General features: G+C 33.6%; 1 protein-coding gene across 1 annotated transcript; it reads left to right on the top strand.

The window, feature by feature from the left end:
- Positions 1-7174: 7174 nt before the first annotated feature.
- Positions 7175-8125, top strand: LOC128998185 (uncharacterized). Its single transcript, XM_054424201.1, has one exon. It carries the CDS (start codon positions 7175-7177, stop codon positions 8123-8125), a length of 951 nt encoding a protein of 316 aa, XP_054280176.1.
- Positions 8126-17592: the final 9467 nt, after the last annotated feature.

Raw genomic sequence — 17592 nt, 5'->3', positions numbered from 1 at the left:
TTATTAAGATTATGGCACATTTTTAGTTTAAGGTTTTCACTGGCTATTTTAAAAGATTGATTAGTGGAGAAAAAGTTGTCTAACGGCTCAGGGTCTAGAATTAGATTTTTACCTTAAATGAAGCGAAAACTGTATAATAAACTAAATAATATATGGATTGTATATCATTAGGAAATCTTGGGTTACTAGTTAGCCTGTGTTTTCAGCTTCATAATGTCAACATGCCTCAAAAATACGTGTAACATTTAAGTACCTTGTAACATTTAAGTACCTTGTAAATTAAATACTAAATGTTTCATAATGTGTGTGTGTGTGTGTGTGTGTTTGTGTCTGTGTGGTAATCAACCTTGTGTTGTTAGCCCAGTGGTTAGTTTGGATCAGTTCGATTCCCGCCATATCCATAAATATATGGTGTGTTTTACCGATTTGTTTTCAAAAAATTGTTGACCCTTCCTTACAAAACTCCATTGGTATAATCATCAATTTTGTTGGGGGAAGGTAATTAAACAATTATGCATTCCCAGGATAAATAATTCACTAAGGACGTGTTATATTTTTGTATTAATTGACGGTCTTATATTTCTAAAATATTTAGAGGTGACGTGTGCACACTTGTGCAGGAAAGTAGCCGGAGGCTGCGTCCCAGGTTTTGTTACCCTTACACAAGACCCTTCTCGTACTGCTGAATTATCAACTGTAACCCCCAGGCGCGTAATAGCAGTTTCAAAATTTGAGTGAGAAATTTACCGACGATGGAGGTAATGAAACTCAAACGTTTTATATGTTATATGTGAGACTTTTTTACACTGTTTAGTATCATTTCTTGATAAATTTTGGTAATCTATATTAACCGGTCTTATTAGCTTTATCCTAAATTAACACTTTTATTTATTTTTTTGTCATGTTTATTTTACTATTATAAAAATCAAAACACTATATTGTATTCAGGAATATTTTACGCTGCTTTAAAATAATTAAAAACCTAGTTTTACAAGAGTTAAAATATTCAAAATTAAATATTATCTTACACAATTCACAATTTTGATTAATGTTATATAAGAATTCCAAAAATCTTATTAATTTAATAAGATATTAAATTAATTAACAAAAATAAATATCATTTATTTAGTTAGAGTGAAAATATTTACAGGAATTGTACACAAATACTAAAGGAAAAGGATAAAAATAAACATAAGTGAACTTTAACTTTAATTTTTTATTTAGTTAAAGTTGTAAGAGAAATTGGTGAGGTGTTGGGGGGTTTTTATAATAGATTTCTATGATTAAAAATGTATTTATTCGTCACGGTTGTATTCCAAAAAATGTCTTATGACTTCATGTACACTAACTAAAAAATACTTGTAGAAGTCAAAGAAAATCAACTCTATACATTTAATCCATTATGTATTGACCATTTATACATATTAATACACAATTAAACGGTAAACGGATTTACTGGATAAAAACGAAGAAAACGGAGGAGCCGGGACAATGGCCATTAGCCATTTGTCAAGTTGTCACCACAATAGAGTGTAGTCTGTTGTCCCTGTTGAGCTGGTTACTTTGTGATAGGTTGTCGATACCAGGGATACCAACTGTTGACATTTACCTTGGAAGGGGTTGAACTGCATTTAGCGTACTGGATACCTTGACTATTTATAGACTTTGATACCAGTGCAATTTTACTGTTTGTGGAAGGTTTCTTCAAATGCAGAGAAAGTTCACTATGGCCTGATCATTAATCCATTTTTTTTTGTGTTTTCTTACATACTAACGTAGAGTTTTGTGGATCCCTGTTAAGCCGATCCCCACAGAAAGTTATCTTTGGCTGAGTGAAATTTTGTTTTGTCTTAGCAAATTAATAAGCTTTTTACATAGGTCTCATGGTAAGACCTGTAGCAGGGTGGTTTACTTTTTTTGCTTTGATGTTCCAAAGGCCAAAAATACCATCTATTCAAATTCATGTCCTAGTTTAGCAATCGAGCAAAAAGCCCTGAAACTGTGTAGATCGCAAAAGTCGTAGTAGGTACCGGGTTAGGTCGGTCTTGATTGGAAGAATGAAATGAATGAATGAACTATATCTTTATTCCAACAAAATATTTACAGAAATTTTACACAAATACTAAATGAAAAGGATAAAAATAAACATAAGTGAATTTAAAAGAATAAATTAAATTAACCTGTTAATGTTAATGTTGGATGTTAGAAAAAACAACTTCAAATCTTACCGAATATACCTTAGTAATTTACAAACTAGAACAACAGTAGGGTATTTCAAAATGTAGTGAAAGAGAACATTTGAGTCTCAGTGCGTATATGCATTTTAATCTCATTTTCACAAAAAAATATTTTAAAGCTTTTATCTTGGAATTTTCGTGGATTTTTGAGGCCAAGCTTTATATTTGTGAACAGTTTTATATACACTTTTCTTTAGTACAAGACAACAGAAATCGTCGAAACATTGAATATTTAGTACAAGACAACAGAAATCGTCGAAACATTGAATATTTAGTACAAGACAACAGAAATCGTCGAAACATTGAATATTTAGTACAAGACAACAGAAATCGTCGAAACATTGAACATGGGAAGTTTAATTATGCAGCTTAGGAAAAACTGGTAGATAGGATCAATGTTTAATGTAGCTAAATTTTGGTGAAAGCTTGAAGGGATTTAAAAATTAGCTTTTGACAAGACAATTTAGTTTATAGATAAATATGCTATGCCTAAACACTACTTAAACACAATATTTACAAACAACAGTAGTGGAATTAATGTAAAACGTGTTTTATCATGATAAGAAATGTAGTATAATGTTTCCTTGTCAGAATATGGTAAACAATAACTGTAACTAGTTTTACATATAAAATATTTAGAATTGAGTGTTTGCAAAATAATAATCATTCTTAATGCAATAATAGTCATAAATTACTATGCGAGGCAAACCATCTTAGTTTGATCCCAATTTGCAGTCTTGGGATCACCCCTAGACAATTTTATAAAGTTTTTATAGTATCAGAATATATTGTTGCATTGTATCAATGAGTTGTATTAATAATATGTTCTATAATTATTATCAAAGCTTTCTTCATTCAATTATTTGTTGCAGTGTATCTTAATAATTAAGTATGTACATTTGAAGCGCTACAACAATCTCTTGCAACTTGGACCCCAGAAATGTTACTGTAAAAGATTTAAGTGAATATCGACTTTACAAATCCAAAAAGTTTTTAAATGTGCATGTGATAGTTTATTCTTTCATGGATGTTTCCATTTCTTAAAATTTTTTACATGGACCTTATGTCATACATATTTAAATCATCAACTAATTTGATGTTCAGTAGTTAATTTTAGATTATTGAACTTAAATTAGTTTTAGTTTACTATCCAGTAGTTAGAGTGAAAAATGCTGCAGTTATTACAATCCAAAACCTTGGAAATTAGATATAGAAACTTGACAATTCTTTTTTAACTGTTTCCACTTTAACCACCTACTCGATGTGTTGTGAGTCAAAGAAACTGAAAATCAAATTTTCCCATCAAAGGAAGACACTAGCCTTGGTCATATTTGACCTTTGTACCACTTTACCTTAGTGTCTGAGTAGAAGCTGTGAGAATTGTGATAATGTTCTCATATTTCTTTGTGAGATTGAATTTTTGTAAAGCTAACTCTAATAGTTGGTAATTTAGTCTATGAAAGGCAAATGAAATAAATATAATTTTTCCCTACAGTCACCCGACAAAGTGGGCTTCCTTGCACTGATTATAGTACAGAAAGCTGCTAATTGCTGCATTTACTTACTTTGCCGCAACTTTTTAATTTGTAGTCCATTTTTTACTTTGTCGCATACCAGTACTGTATTCCAACCAAACAACACAAAACAGCGTGATTTTATTATGCATGTAATCCGTTTACGCTTGGAAATAGGTTGGCAACATAAAGGTACTACGACTACGATCAGCTGGTGCAGCGCTAATCACTGAAAAAGAGGTTTTTACCTCTTTAGAGATTTTTCATTGAAATTGTTAAAATTGTAATATGTTAACTGTTAATTCCTAAAATATGAAATAAGGTTACAAGTTATTTGAAAGTTATACTGTTCATATTCATCATGATCACAAATAAAAGTTTGGAATATCTAAGTTATTTTACCCGCGTTTTCAAGTTTCTTTTAGTCTCCACGAGTAATTTATCCCCTTTTAGTATACATGTCTACCTTATAAAAAAACTTTGAAAAGAGTGTTTTCCTAACCAACCAATGGCAGTTCAAGTTAAATCTAAATCTGTTTTGAGACAAGATAGTCTCTCCAAACCCTGCATATGTATGATAAAAAAATTATCCATTGGTATAAGGAAACCATATTCGGAGAAACTCTTTAAAGTTATACAAAGGGCAACATCAGTTAGTACAGATTAAAAGTAGCCGTTAAATGTAGAATAAATAAAAAGTTAAGTAATAACCTAATGAAGATTATAAGAGTCAAACAAAATCGAGTGATAGACACAGGTCTAAAAATTACTAGTAATGAGGTAAGCTGTTAAAGTAGTTGGTCTGTAAGGAAAATCATCTAAATACTTCAGAATATCAATAATAAAAAATAATAAACAATTGTCGCTCAGTATCTTGTTCCCATAACAACGTCTTGGCTTGTACAATGAGGAGAACATGCAATAAGGACCTACACCGACAATGCCGGGTTATTGGGATTACTCGCCTTTGGCTCGCTGGGGGCTCCGCCCCCAGGTCCCCTTTTTTGGTTGGGGGTAGTGGGAATGTTCCTCGGGGGACATGATTTTGTCTGATAATGTTTTCTGAGTCTAAATATTATGATAACTATGCGGTTGCTAGGTAATTCATAAAGGGTATATGATTACGAGACGATTAAACAAGTCCTGACATATTAGAGTCTCGATGTGTGTTTGGTGCTCCAAAACCTTCTTAGGTATTTACGGTATACCTAGATTTAGCGATAATAATATAGCAATAACGTTACAATCTAAGGGGTATAGATCGCAAAAGCTATAGTAGGGCCCTTGGGGGGCCGGGGGGGGGGGTTAAAATCATCAGTAATAAGAATGGGCCCCCATTTGTACACTTCGGGGGCTGACCTCGCTTCTGCAAAAATCTTTATCATTTTCTATTTATTTTACAGTTTAACATACATTTTATAAAGGGGGATGATCGAGGGGGGGGATTAAGATGGGATTGGTCACTATCTAGCTTTTTCTGTTGTTAAACATCCATAATTTACCTACTTACTTTTAAGTCTAGTTTGCCTGTCAAAGCATACTAATTCTACATTACAAATGTGTTAAGAGCGATAAAAACTACCCTTTTTACTGAAAAACCGGCACTTTTATTTTTTGAGTAGGTTAAAAAATGTAATAGGTCACCTTAGGCACCTTTCTTTCAAAGTTGGGAGCCTAAAAAGTACCAATTATTTACAAAAGGTTGTTAAAAAATTTAAAAAAACACGTAATAAATACATAGAATTTTCACAATCTTTTAAAGTAGGGCGTTTTTTGAAGGTGAAAATGTGCAATTTCTGAAAAAATCATAATAGTGTCTTGTAGAAAATTTAATTCCAGGTTCACGATTTTCAGTCCTTTCCTTTCAACGTTGGGGGCATAAAAAGTTGAAATATATGTACGAAAAGTTGTTTAAAAAATTAAAAACACGTAAAAAAATTTAGGATTTTTACAATTTTGAAGTAGAGCGTTTTTTGAAGGTTTTCTTTGACAAAACTGTCTTGTAGAAAATTTAATTACGAACCTACGTTTTTTCCTCAAATTGATTCTAGCTCTTACGGTTTTCGAGCCACAGCTGTTTAAAATAAGCGTATTTTTCCAAAAAATGGGTTTTTTTAATAGAAATTTTTGGGGTGGTTAATTTTGAAAATGGGGTTTTTACGAATTTTTTTCCGGTAATGTAAGATCCCGTACTACAAAACTACAAAATTTTAAATCTCTAGCACGTTTCTAAACGGTTCACATGAGCGTACGAATGTCTGTATTTTTCAATTTAATTTCCCATAAGAATAACATGGGGGGGGGGAATTGTAAATATAAAGGGGATTGAAAGGGAAAAAGGCGACTTTTCGGAATTTTCCCGGGCGTTCGAACCCAAGACCCATATGCGTGCCAAATTTCAACTCCCTGGAACGTCTAGAAGTGCCCAATTATATGCCTGTCTAAACATGCTAATTCTCCATAAGAAAATGCGTTAAAAATTATCTTTTTGATTGAAAATTCACCATTTTTAATTTTTTTCCGTATGTTAAAATTATAGAAGGTCACTTTGGGGACTTTTCTTTTAATGTTGGGAGCATAAAAAGTGGAAATATATATACGAAAAATCGTCTTAAAAATTAAAAACACGTAAAAAAATTGGGGATTTTCACAATTTTTGGAATTAAAGCGTTTTTTGAAGGTGAAGGAGTGCGAATTTCGATATGACGCCTTCATTGACAAAACTGTCTTGTAGAAAATTTAATTGCGAACCTACGATTTTCCTTCAAATCGATTCTAGCTCTTACGGTTTTCGAGCTACAGCCGTTTTAAAAAAACATGTTTTTCCAAAAACCGAAAATTTTATGGAATTTTTTTGGGGAGGTAGAATTTTGTAAATGGGGTTTTTACGAATTTCACCAGTAATGTAAGATCCCATAGTACAATAATACGCAAATTCCAAGTCTCTAGCACGTTTCTAAACGGTTCAGATGAGCTTACCAAATTTGGTGTTTTTCAACGATATTTCTCATAAGAATAACATGGGGGGGAAATTGTTAATTTAGGGGGGGTTAAAAGGGGAAATGCCACTTTTCGGATTTTTCCGGGGGTTTGAGCACTAGACCTACAAAACACCGAAAATTTCACGTCTCTAGCTCATCTAGAAGAGATAAATATAGAGATGCGTGTCGTGTTTTTAATGTTTCGATGTTTTGCAATTTTTTGTGTGAACTGTGACGACCTTCTCAAGAAGCGACAATTTTCTTGTGAAGCCTGATGACGGTTCCGGTGTTAAACCAAAACTAACCATTTGGATTGCATAAAATACTTAAACCACTTATATTGTAATAAAAATATGTTGCGTAGCAACAGTTCACTTTTAAATTAATCTTCATAGAAAAGGTGTATCAAAATTAGCTGCGAGAAAATTCAAATTTGGACAAAATGTTGAGAGCGTGTAGGTGTAATCAAAATGTAGGTCTTGTCGTGACAGCGGTGGTGTACCTCGATAAGAAGAAAGGAGTTAGCGTCTCAGATGTCGCTGACTTTCTACGTCACAACTACGGCCTCAAAACTCTCCCGGACTATAAGAAGTCTTTGAAACTAGCAGTAGAAAAGGGATTCTTGACTGTCAGACAAAACCGCTTCTACCCTCACCCTGCACTGAACACAATCTTGGAGGCACGTCGGAGACGCAAACGATCACTAAAGCGTCGAAGAGCTAGACGTCACGACGACAATGATGAGGTAGTCGCAGCCCGCGGTCGCAGACAACAAAGATATCGGTACAAAAGGAGAAGCCGTCGACAAACGGGACGGCAACGTGAAGCAGACAGTGAACTGATAGATGCTCGACGCAGGAAAAGGTCTATTAGCAAAAGACTCAGGAGACATAGCATTATCCAGGCTCGAAGAAGACGTAGGTCTATAAGACGTCGCATTGTTGACTCCGACGATCACACTATGGCTCGTCGTCACCGGAAGAGATCTACAAGACACGCTAGGAGGCGAGATGACTCCGACGATCTCACCATGGCTCGTCGTCGCCGTAAGAGATCTACAAGACACGCTAGGAGGCGAGATGACTCCGACGATCTCACCATGGCTCGTCGTCGCCGTAAGAGATCTACAAGACACGCTAGGAGGCGAGATGACTCCGACGATCTCACCATGGCTCGTCGTCGCCGTAAGAGATCTACAAGACACGCTAGGAGGCGAGATGACTCCGACGATCTCACCATGGCTCGTCTTCGCCGTAAGAGATCTACAAGACACGCTAGGAGAAGAGATGACCTAGATGATCTCACCATGGCTCGTCGAAGACGCAGGTCTCGTAGAAGCACGCGCAGACGTCGAGGTCGCAAACACGAAGAATTATCTGCTCCTCAAGCTTAAGCTGGGGAGTCTCCCAACAATCCTCCAGAGCCGGTAAATCAGGCGTCACAATAATTATATTTTGTCTAATTTCCTTCTTGTCATGTACCATCGAATAAATTATCGTCCTCTATGCTTCTAATAGTTGTTTATTTAGACAAAATGTTATAGTTTAAAGAATTAAAAAAAGACATGGTGTAGAAAGATTTAGTTGTGGCACAATAGCAGTGATCATAATACCTTGCCTTCGTTTATGAGGATTATTGTGTTACATGGTCCTGAATGTGTTAACCAATCTCCTGCAGAATGTATTACCATATAATGCATTTGGAAAGAGGATAATTAAGGAGAATATTTAAACTAAAAACAGTTGCAATCTTAAAAATAATAAAAGAAACCCCAGATGCGTAGTGTATAGAAAGTAAACTACAACTACGAACAGTCTTAATCCTCCCTATTTACCTTACTGAGATATCAATTACTAAATTAAAAATACTTAAATATCAATCAAGGAAGGAAGATATGATCCTTGAATTGTTAATTTAAGGAGGGTTGAAAGGGAAAAAGGCGACTTTTCGGAATTTTCCCGGGCGTTCGGGCCCAAGACCCATATGCGTGCCAAATTCCAACTCCCTGGAACGTCTAGAAGTGCCCAATTATATGCCTGTCTAATTATTCTAATTCTCCATAAGAAAATGCGTTAAAAATTATCTTTTTGATTGAAAATCCACCATTTTTAATTTTTTTCCGTATGTTAAAATTATAGAAGGTCACTTTGGGGACTTTCCTCTCAATGTTGGGAGCATAAAAAGTGGAAATATATATACGAAAAATCGTCTTAAAAATTAAAAACACGTAAACAAATTGGGGATTTTCACAATTTTTGGAATTAAAGCGTTTTTTGAAGGTGAAGGAGTGCGAATTTCGATATGACGCCTTCTTTGACAAAACTGTCTTGTAGAAAATTTAGTTGCGAACCTACGATTTTTCTTCAAATCGATTCTAGCTCTTACGGTTTTCGAGCTACAGCCGTTTTAAAAAAACATGTTTTTCCAAAAACCGAAATTTTTATGGAATTTTTTTGGGGAGGTAGAATTTTCAAAATGGGGTTTTTACGAATTTCACCAGTAATGTAAGATCCCATAGTACAATAATACGCAAATTCCAAGTCTCTAGCACGATTCTAAACGGTTCAGATGAGCTTACCAAATTTGGTGTATTTCAACGATATTTCCCATAAGAATAACATGGGGGGGAATTGTTAATTTAGGGGGGGTTAAAAGAGGAAAATGATTTTTTCCGGGGGTTTGGGCACTAGACCTACAAAACACCGAAAATTTCACGTCTCTAGCTCATCTAGAAGTGCCCAAACATTTGTATACGTTACCAGTTACACATATAGTGATACGCTTTGAAGTAGAGCTTGTTTATCGTCCTATTACCATATTATTGGCTTGCCTAAGAGACCTCAGGCAGCATACGTGCAGAAGTATTGGTATTCTAGAAACCCATTGTATTACCTCATCTACTATTTATGTCTTATTAGAGGTCGTTTTATCAATACAACTCGCCTTTGGCTCGCTGGGGGCTCCGCCCCTAGGTCCCCTTTTTTGCACTAATAAGGTTTAAATTACCTGGCTTCTGTCATCGATCCTCGGTAGTTTTACGAAACTACAGCTGTTTCATGCCTATTACTGGCGCATCTTCAGGTTTGTTGAACGCCAGCTTCTTTATAAAACATCCCTCGGTGTTGAGTTCGTCATGGTTACACAATAAACATGTAGACATTTACACACACGAAAACACGCACGAAACATTTAAACATTAATTAAAGAACGACTGCGAAACGTAAAACCATGAAATTGAACATTAACCATGAACATTAATCATTAAATTGGCCCCTTTTTTGGTTGGGGGTAGTGGGAATGTTCCCCGGGGGACATGATTTTGTCTGATAATGTTTTCTGCGTCTAAATATTATGATAACTATGCGGTTGCTAGGTAATTCATAAAGGGTATATGATTAGGAGATGATTAAACAAGTCCTGACATATTAGAGTCTCGAAGTGTGTTTGGTGCTCCAAAACCTTCTAAGGTATTTACTGTATACCTAGATTTAGCGATAATAATATAGCAATAACGTTACAATCTAAGGGGTTTGAGGAGGTAACAATATTTATAGAAAGTCTTAGGCCCCCTTAGGGGGCCGGGGGGGGGGGGTTAAAATCATCAGTAATAAGAATGGGCCCCCATTTGTACACTTCGGGGGCTGACCTCGCTTCTGCAAAAATCTTTATCATTTTCTATTAGTAATGTAATGTAAGATGGTAATGTAAGATCCCGTACTACAAAACTACAAAATTTTAAGTCTCTAGCACGTTTCTAAACGGTTCACATGAGCGTACGAATGTCTGTATTTTTCAATTTAATTTCCCATAAGAATAACATGGGGGGGAAATTGTAAATATAAGGGGGATTGAAAGGGAAAAAGGCGACTTTTCGGAATTTTCCCGGGCGTTCGAACCCAAGACCCATATGCGTGCCAAATTTCAACTCCCTGGAACGTCTAGAAGTGCCCAATTATATGCCTGTCTAAACATGCTAATTCTCCATAAGAAAATGCGTTAAAAATTATATTTTTGATTGAAAATCCACCATTTTTAATTTTTTCCCGTAGGTTAAAGTTATAGAAGGTCATTTTGGGGACTTTCCTCTCAATTTTGGGAGCATAAAAAGTGGAAATATGTATACGAAAAATCGTCTTAAAAATTAAAAACACGTAAAAAATCGGGGATTTTCACAATTTTTGGAATTAAAGCGTTTTTTGAAGGTGAAGGAGTGCGAATTTCGATATGACGCCTTCATTGACAAAACTGTCTTGTAGAAAATTTAATTGCGAACCTACGATTTTCCCTCAAATCGATTCTAGCTCTTACGGTTTTCGAGCTACAGCCGTTTAAAAAAAATATGTTTTCCAAAAAACGAAATTTTTATGGAATTTTTTTGGGGAGGTAGAATTTTGAAAATGGGGTCTTTACATCCTTAGGAATTGTTAGAAACCCAAAATAATTTGATACCCTTAGTTTAATTTGTTTGGAAATAGTTTACATTGCATAATGTATATTTCATAACTGTATATTGCTTACTAATCACATGCTTTTTCAAAACTACATTTTAGGATAAAAATTACAACTTAAAATCCATACATTAAAGAAATAGAATAGATTAAAAGAAGATGCGTTGGCATTTGCTGAATCTGTGGTTATGGTGAAAACAGTTTTGCTTTAACTAAATAATTTCCAACTCCATTATCGAGAAAATGGCGTCTTATTGAATTGTGCACCTGTTAAATATTATCTATCGCTGTCTGAAGCAAGGAGTTTATGTTTAACAACCACAAGAATAACCATGTTTACTCTATAGGCTACAAGTCATGTGAATAGCTTTATGGGGTTTTGATACATATTTTATGGGAGGAAATAAAAATTACTGAAGAGGTATCCACCTATTCTGTAAGTTAACTTATAAGTATGAAAATTATATACAAAATAATTTGTTTTGACACAGAATGTGTTCAGTCACGAACTAGAGGGTCTAGTACCTGGGGTTAGAATGCGTAAAGATTCAATTTGAAGGTAATAAAGGTATAAAAATCATACACCATGGGTATGTGGTCATAAGTTGAAGCAGGAAATTCTTACTTTTTCTAAAAAAGGGAGTTTCTTAGAAAAGGTTCATATCAAGAGTTGTCATTCAAAAGGATTGAATTGTAGGATGATATCAAAGCTTTTTTGTTAAAAAGTAAATGTTTTTGGCAAATTTTTGACTCGCATTTTCCCTTTACATAAATTTTCTTCGTATTTATAAATATTGTTACCCTACTTTAAAGTACAAATCAAATTTCATTTCATTCACAGACGACTAATAAACATCACAATAAATCCTGCTCCCTAGACAGGTTTGAAGCTCAATTCACCAATAAAATATAAATTGCTAATTTAGACAAAAGTGGGAATAATTCCTAATATTGAAGTTTGGTTCAACAAATAAAATATTAATATCCTTTTTACTTTGAAATAATCAAGGACTGAGTTTTAAGTAAAAAAACTTCAACTTAAACACATAATAAGATAATGGGACATTTGGAATTATAAACATTTTATTTTACATTGGTTTATTGTTAAATGGGATATTTTTTGTAAAATTAAGCATTTACAATTTTGAGACAATTCTATGTAGACTCAGTACACTTTTTTATTCGGTATCATTATGATATTTTGCGTGAATACTCGTGAGCAAAAACATATTTGACGTACAGATCAAGTTAAAAGAATCTCATTTTTGTTAATTTAATACCTCATATTGAAATTTTAAGGCTTAATAAGGTATTATCTGCCTTGCTTACAATACTTCCTATGCCATGCTGAGCACTTGGCACCTAAATATTTGATTATTTTACATTAAGTACAAAATTGTATTCGTCAATACAGCATAAACCTTTTAATCCCGTATTTTCAATCTTAAACAATCAGTAAAAATCAATCAAGTGACATTAAAAATCAATAGATAACGCATCTATTCAGCTCACTTGTGCATTTTGAATACTCCGTAATAATAACCCGTATTCTTCCAAAGTGAGCAGAACTAAATAAACCAAATACAACAATGGTTTGTTTCGAATTTGAAATTTGATTCCTTATTTAGATACTTTATCAAAGCTTTTATGCCACGTGTAAGCACCTTTAAGACCATTATTGACTACAATAATGTAATATATTAAATGTGTTTAGTATCACTTAGGGGATATGCATTGTTTGTGTATATTGTTCTTTATCATTACAATCATAATTATTAATATTATCATTTCTTTTAGATTGGTGTGTCACCTAGGTGGTTATTAAAAGCCCAAAGATGAGGCATAGCTGGGTCCGGTTAAGAACCATCTAAAAGCTATTTACTTTTCTCAGAATCGATCCGGCAGCCTTTTTATTGCTAGGCGAGCACTATAACCACTCAGCTACCAGTTCAGAGATATAACTAAGGTTAATTGCCTTTATGTGACGTGTAGTCGTTTTTATCCAATAAAACTCCAACCATAGCAAAAGGACCGGCAGATTGGTTGACTTTTTCGTCCCTAAAAAGGTTTTATCAGAAGGCCTTTTAATGAAAAAGGATATTCTTATTCCCATAAACATTAATTTATCGATTAATTCAGAGGTTTGCTCCGCCAATTAATAGACAGAATTATACTTTAGACTTACAACACCCAAACCTAATAACGAAACTAAACAATTCAATTATTAACAAGCAGGGGGTTTCCCGATTATCTGAAATAGGCCAAAAGAAATTAATTTACTTTCCTTCAAGGATAACATTAGAGAAATTGATAATTACTAGGAAACGTAACTAATTTTACGAAAAAAGTTATTATACTATTAAGCTATACTTGCAACATGCATTTTATTTTTTTACTATATCCAATATTATTTTTGTACCTGTGCTGACAATGTTATGAAATTTTACAATAAATATCTTGGTCACACAAATAACCAAGTTTATTGAAAAATCTGATATTCAACATAAACAGCAATCAGGTTTCAGTAAAAAAACTAAAACACTTGTCCTTAACTTTTAAATATGATATATGATCTCTTTGGAATGACAAATAGTTGTAAATGTAACTATGTAGTCATGCTGGATTATTCCCAAGCATTTAAATCAATATCTCATCAATTGTTGTAGCAAAACTACACCATTACAGACTTGATGAGTCAAAAATAAAATGGGTTGAATTGTACTTCAAAAACATATCTCGGATGATGAAGACCGTCGATGAAACCTCATCTCCCCTGTCAAAAGACAAATAGAATTCTCAAGGAACATTCTTAGGGCCTATTTTCTACAACGTTTACACTGCTGACATCACAAGATTTGTGAGCACGTACAACTTACATGTATAAGCAGATGATTGTCAGATTCAAATATCCTATGATGAGGCCTCTTACACCAAAGCCTTTGATACCATTGATGATGAGCTGAATGCGATCTCTGTCTGGTCAAAGATCTATGGATTGAAACTGAACCAAGAGGAATGTTCAATTCTCCATATTGCAACACAAAATATGTTAAAATACATTGAGCAAGACATGGGTGGAAAGATCTAAATAAACGATTAATATTATAGAGAAAAAAAAACTAAAATTGCTTGGAATAATTTCGCATACATGTGTGATTGCTTCGATAAAGTGAGGGATATCTAGTCCAATCATTGTCAAACCATCACCTTTTTTGCCGTCTTGTCATTGTTAAGTTTCCTTTCATAATTTATATTTGCACTGTTAAATCTTTAACTCATATTTGATAACATTTCATCATGGTTCATGTTCCTCCCAATGTTGTTACATTTACCATTATAGCACTTTAGTCACAATAAATTATTGTCACTCTCTCATTGTTCATACTTGTTATTGTTAAGTTTTTATATTTTATTGCACTGTCAAATCTTAATTTTTTTTCCTTTCCGATCCTGTATTTAGCGAAGCAGGCTGTTAATGTTAGATCAATCTCAAGACCATATTGTATGTTTTTTTCTTGTTTGCCGATGTTGAATGTACATAGTACATATTTATTTATTTTTCATATTGCATTACTCAGTTGCGAATCATTAGTGTTTTGGCATGTATTCATAAAGCATGACCAAATATCAAGATGTAAAACTTACAGCATGTTAATAGTATTAATCAATCCACAAATTGTTATGAATGTAATTGATTGTATAAATGGAGATTTTGTCGTAAACAAATAAATAAATAAATAGATATCACAGGTTTTTTTCACGTGAATGTCAGAAATGGTAAAAAATATGTTTGAGGTTTCTCATGGGGGTTCTATCATCACATATTTTTTATTCTTTCATACGGTCCAATAAGTATTACCATAAATATCCCTCACTATTTCAACACAAGATAAGAGAATACTCAGTTCATTACATTATTATATTAGGCCTATATACAAAGGTAATAAAAATATTGTACTCTTAGCAAAATAGCAAACTCGTAATAATTTCCTAGGAAATATTTTACATTTAACAAGAAAGGTGTGTTAACAGGGATCGTTTGTAAAATCTTAAAAGAATCTTTTTTCAACAACAGAGATTGCTAGAATTTGCTTTTAAACTTGTCTATGTAACTCAATGCAAGTGTTAATGCATATTTTCTATTATAACGCTGTCGGTCCATGTAATGACTATCATTTTATAAATATAAGGTAAAAGAATCAGAGAGTAGTTTTGAAAGTATAATGATATATACTAGTAAAAATTCTGATTGTAATTTGTTATAATGAAACCTAAGTTCTTTGCCATTCTTAGATAAATCCTTAAATTTGTGGCTTGTTTAAAAACATCGTAAAATAAGTTTATAGATTAAAATGTTCTGCCATAAGGTCTGCTAAGCTATTATACTTGTGCGATAGGTTTAACATTATTTAACTCATAATTTAGGACAATTTCCATGGGGTCATTTCAGTGTTTACCAGTTTCAGTTTACCATCGCCGCTGGCGGGATCAGGGGTTTATTAGATCATTTCGGGTCGGTAGAGACAATTTAACATCCCCGTCAAACACCAAACATCTCATACAGCGTATGTAATACCTAGTTCAATATGTGTAAACATTCCATATGTATAAATATGTGTAAGGTATGATGTTTGAAAGTATGTATTAGAAGGACAGCAACTGTATTAAAGAATTCATGATTTAATACAGCGTACAGGAAGTAGTTTATATTTAAGGCTGTTTGTAAATTGGTTTTGAAAAGTGAGTTTATGAATAACATTAGCTAAATCTTTGACTTGCTGTAAGGTGCTTGCCCATTATCTAAATCAACCATTATACCACTCTACATTTACCACTACTTCTTACTAAAACGAAAACACACGAGTTAAGCTTAGTTGTACTGGCATAGTACGAGGGTTCTTAATGATTCCCAACATCCTTTGCTTCAAACAAGCAAACTAACACATATTTCAGCATTTTAAAGTTAGAGTTTTAAATAAGGACAGTCCGACTATGAGAGGTTTAGAATTATATTATGTTAGGTAGTATGGGTAGATTTCACTCAAACAAAACCATGTATCAGCACATCGCACTACCATTTTATCACTGGACTGAAATATTCGGTCATAAGTGCTAAGTGTAAAACGTTACGTACAAAGTTATCTTACTAAAAAAATCAGCTACCGGTACGTGTTTATTTTATTTAGAGACCAAAATGGATTCTCATGCTTATAGTCTTCTTATAACAGGATTTTCCCACATGCTTTAAGTTTACAATTTTATTGACGTTTTGTCTTCTTTGTGTGTTGATGTGCTATATAAATACTTGTAGATGGTGGTAGATGTGCGTTTTAGTGGTCAAGGGAGCCACACAGTAAACAACACAATACAGCAGTTCAGCTTGTAACTCACAATTACAAGCTACAAACTACAAGCTGCAGCTACAAGCCAACTACAAGCTGACTTGTTACTCCAATAAACAGTCCAGTCCAAGTATGGTGTATTGGTCGATTTAAGCGTGAAACGATCTAGACTTGGATCATACCACACACTCACACAAGACGGCAAGAATGAACGAACTAAATATTATGTGTAACTATAAAAGTCTAACTAAATTTAAAAAAGAATGTTTATATTCTAGTTTGCTGTTTGTAATGTTTGATCAGAAAATTCCTCCCTCCAGAATTAGCCATTGTATTGCACTATATTGTAATCAGTCTTGCATAATGTCATGCAAAACAGCATTAGCACTTCAAAGATAAGCCCTGACTGGGGTGAAGACGATACCGCTTATAGCACTAACTCATCGATGTTCGACATCTTAGCCTTTGATCGATGGGTATTTAAAGACCAGTTTGTGGTTTTATTGTGAAATGTATTTTAAATTACATGTTGAAGTAATCTGATTTTCTAGTGAACATTACTGTTGTGGTAAAAATTTGCACAAGGTCATGAAAACACTATTTGGTCATAAGTAGGGAGAATGATCCAATATAGAAAAGTAAAAAAAATGTTTTAGCCTTAAAATCTAATTTTGTTTTCTGGATAGGTAGATCTGGAGTTTATGCAAGTTATGCTTCAAGCTACCACAATTGCGAATTCGTTTTAGGGAAATGTATAACAGTAAACAATATCCTAAAGACTCTTACACACTATTATCAGTTATCGTGCTAACGGACACACACAAGCACACAAATATATACATTTAAACGAATGGTTTTTTGGCCACTGGGGACATCAAAAGACGCTTCAACTTGTGTTCCAAAACGATTAGCCCAATGTAGGTACTTTTAATTTGATTAGTTATTCAATAAATTTAATACATGATTAATTTTTAGAAAAAAAAACTGTTCTTTACTAATAACAGTTGTGTTTTACGGTTTCAGCCAGTAAGAAAGCTGCGAGCGTTAAGCTTATTTGCTTTCTGTTTCCG

Source organism: Macrosteles quadrilineatus, unplaced genomic scaffold (genome assembly GCF_028750875.1).
Source record: "Macrosteles quadrilineatus isolate MER2022 unplaced genomic scaffold, UCM_ALF_1.0 Scaffold_7__1_contigs__length_78375512, whole genome shotgun sequence".
NCBI lineage: Eukaryota > Metazoa > Arthropoda > Insecta > Hemiptera > Cicadellidae > Macrosteles > Macrosteles quadrilineatus.
This window is presented reverse-complemented; position numbering and strand designations above follow the sequence as displayed.

What these genes read in the sequence shown, in the direction of transcription:
- LOC128998185 (XM_054424201.1), top strand. Translation starts at nt 7,175, where the DNA reads ATGTTGAGAGCGTGTAGGTGTAATCAAAATGTAGGTCTTGTCGTGACA.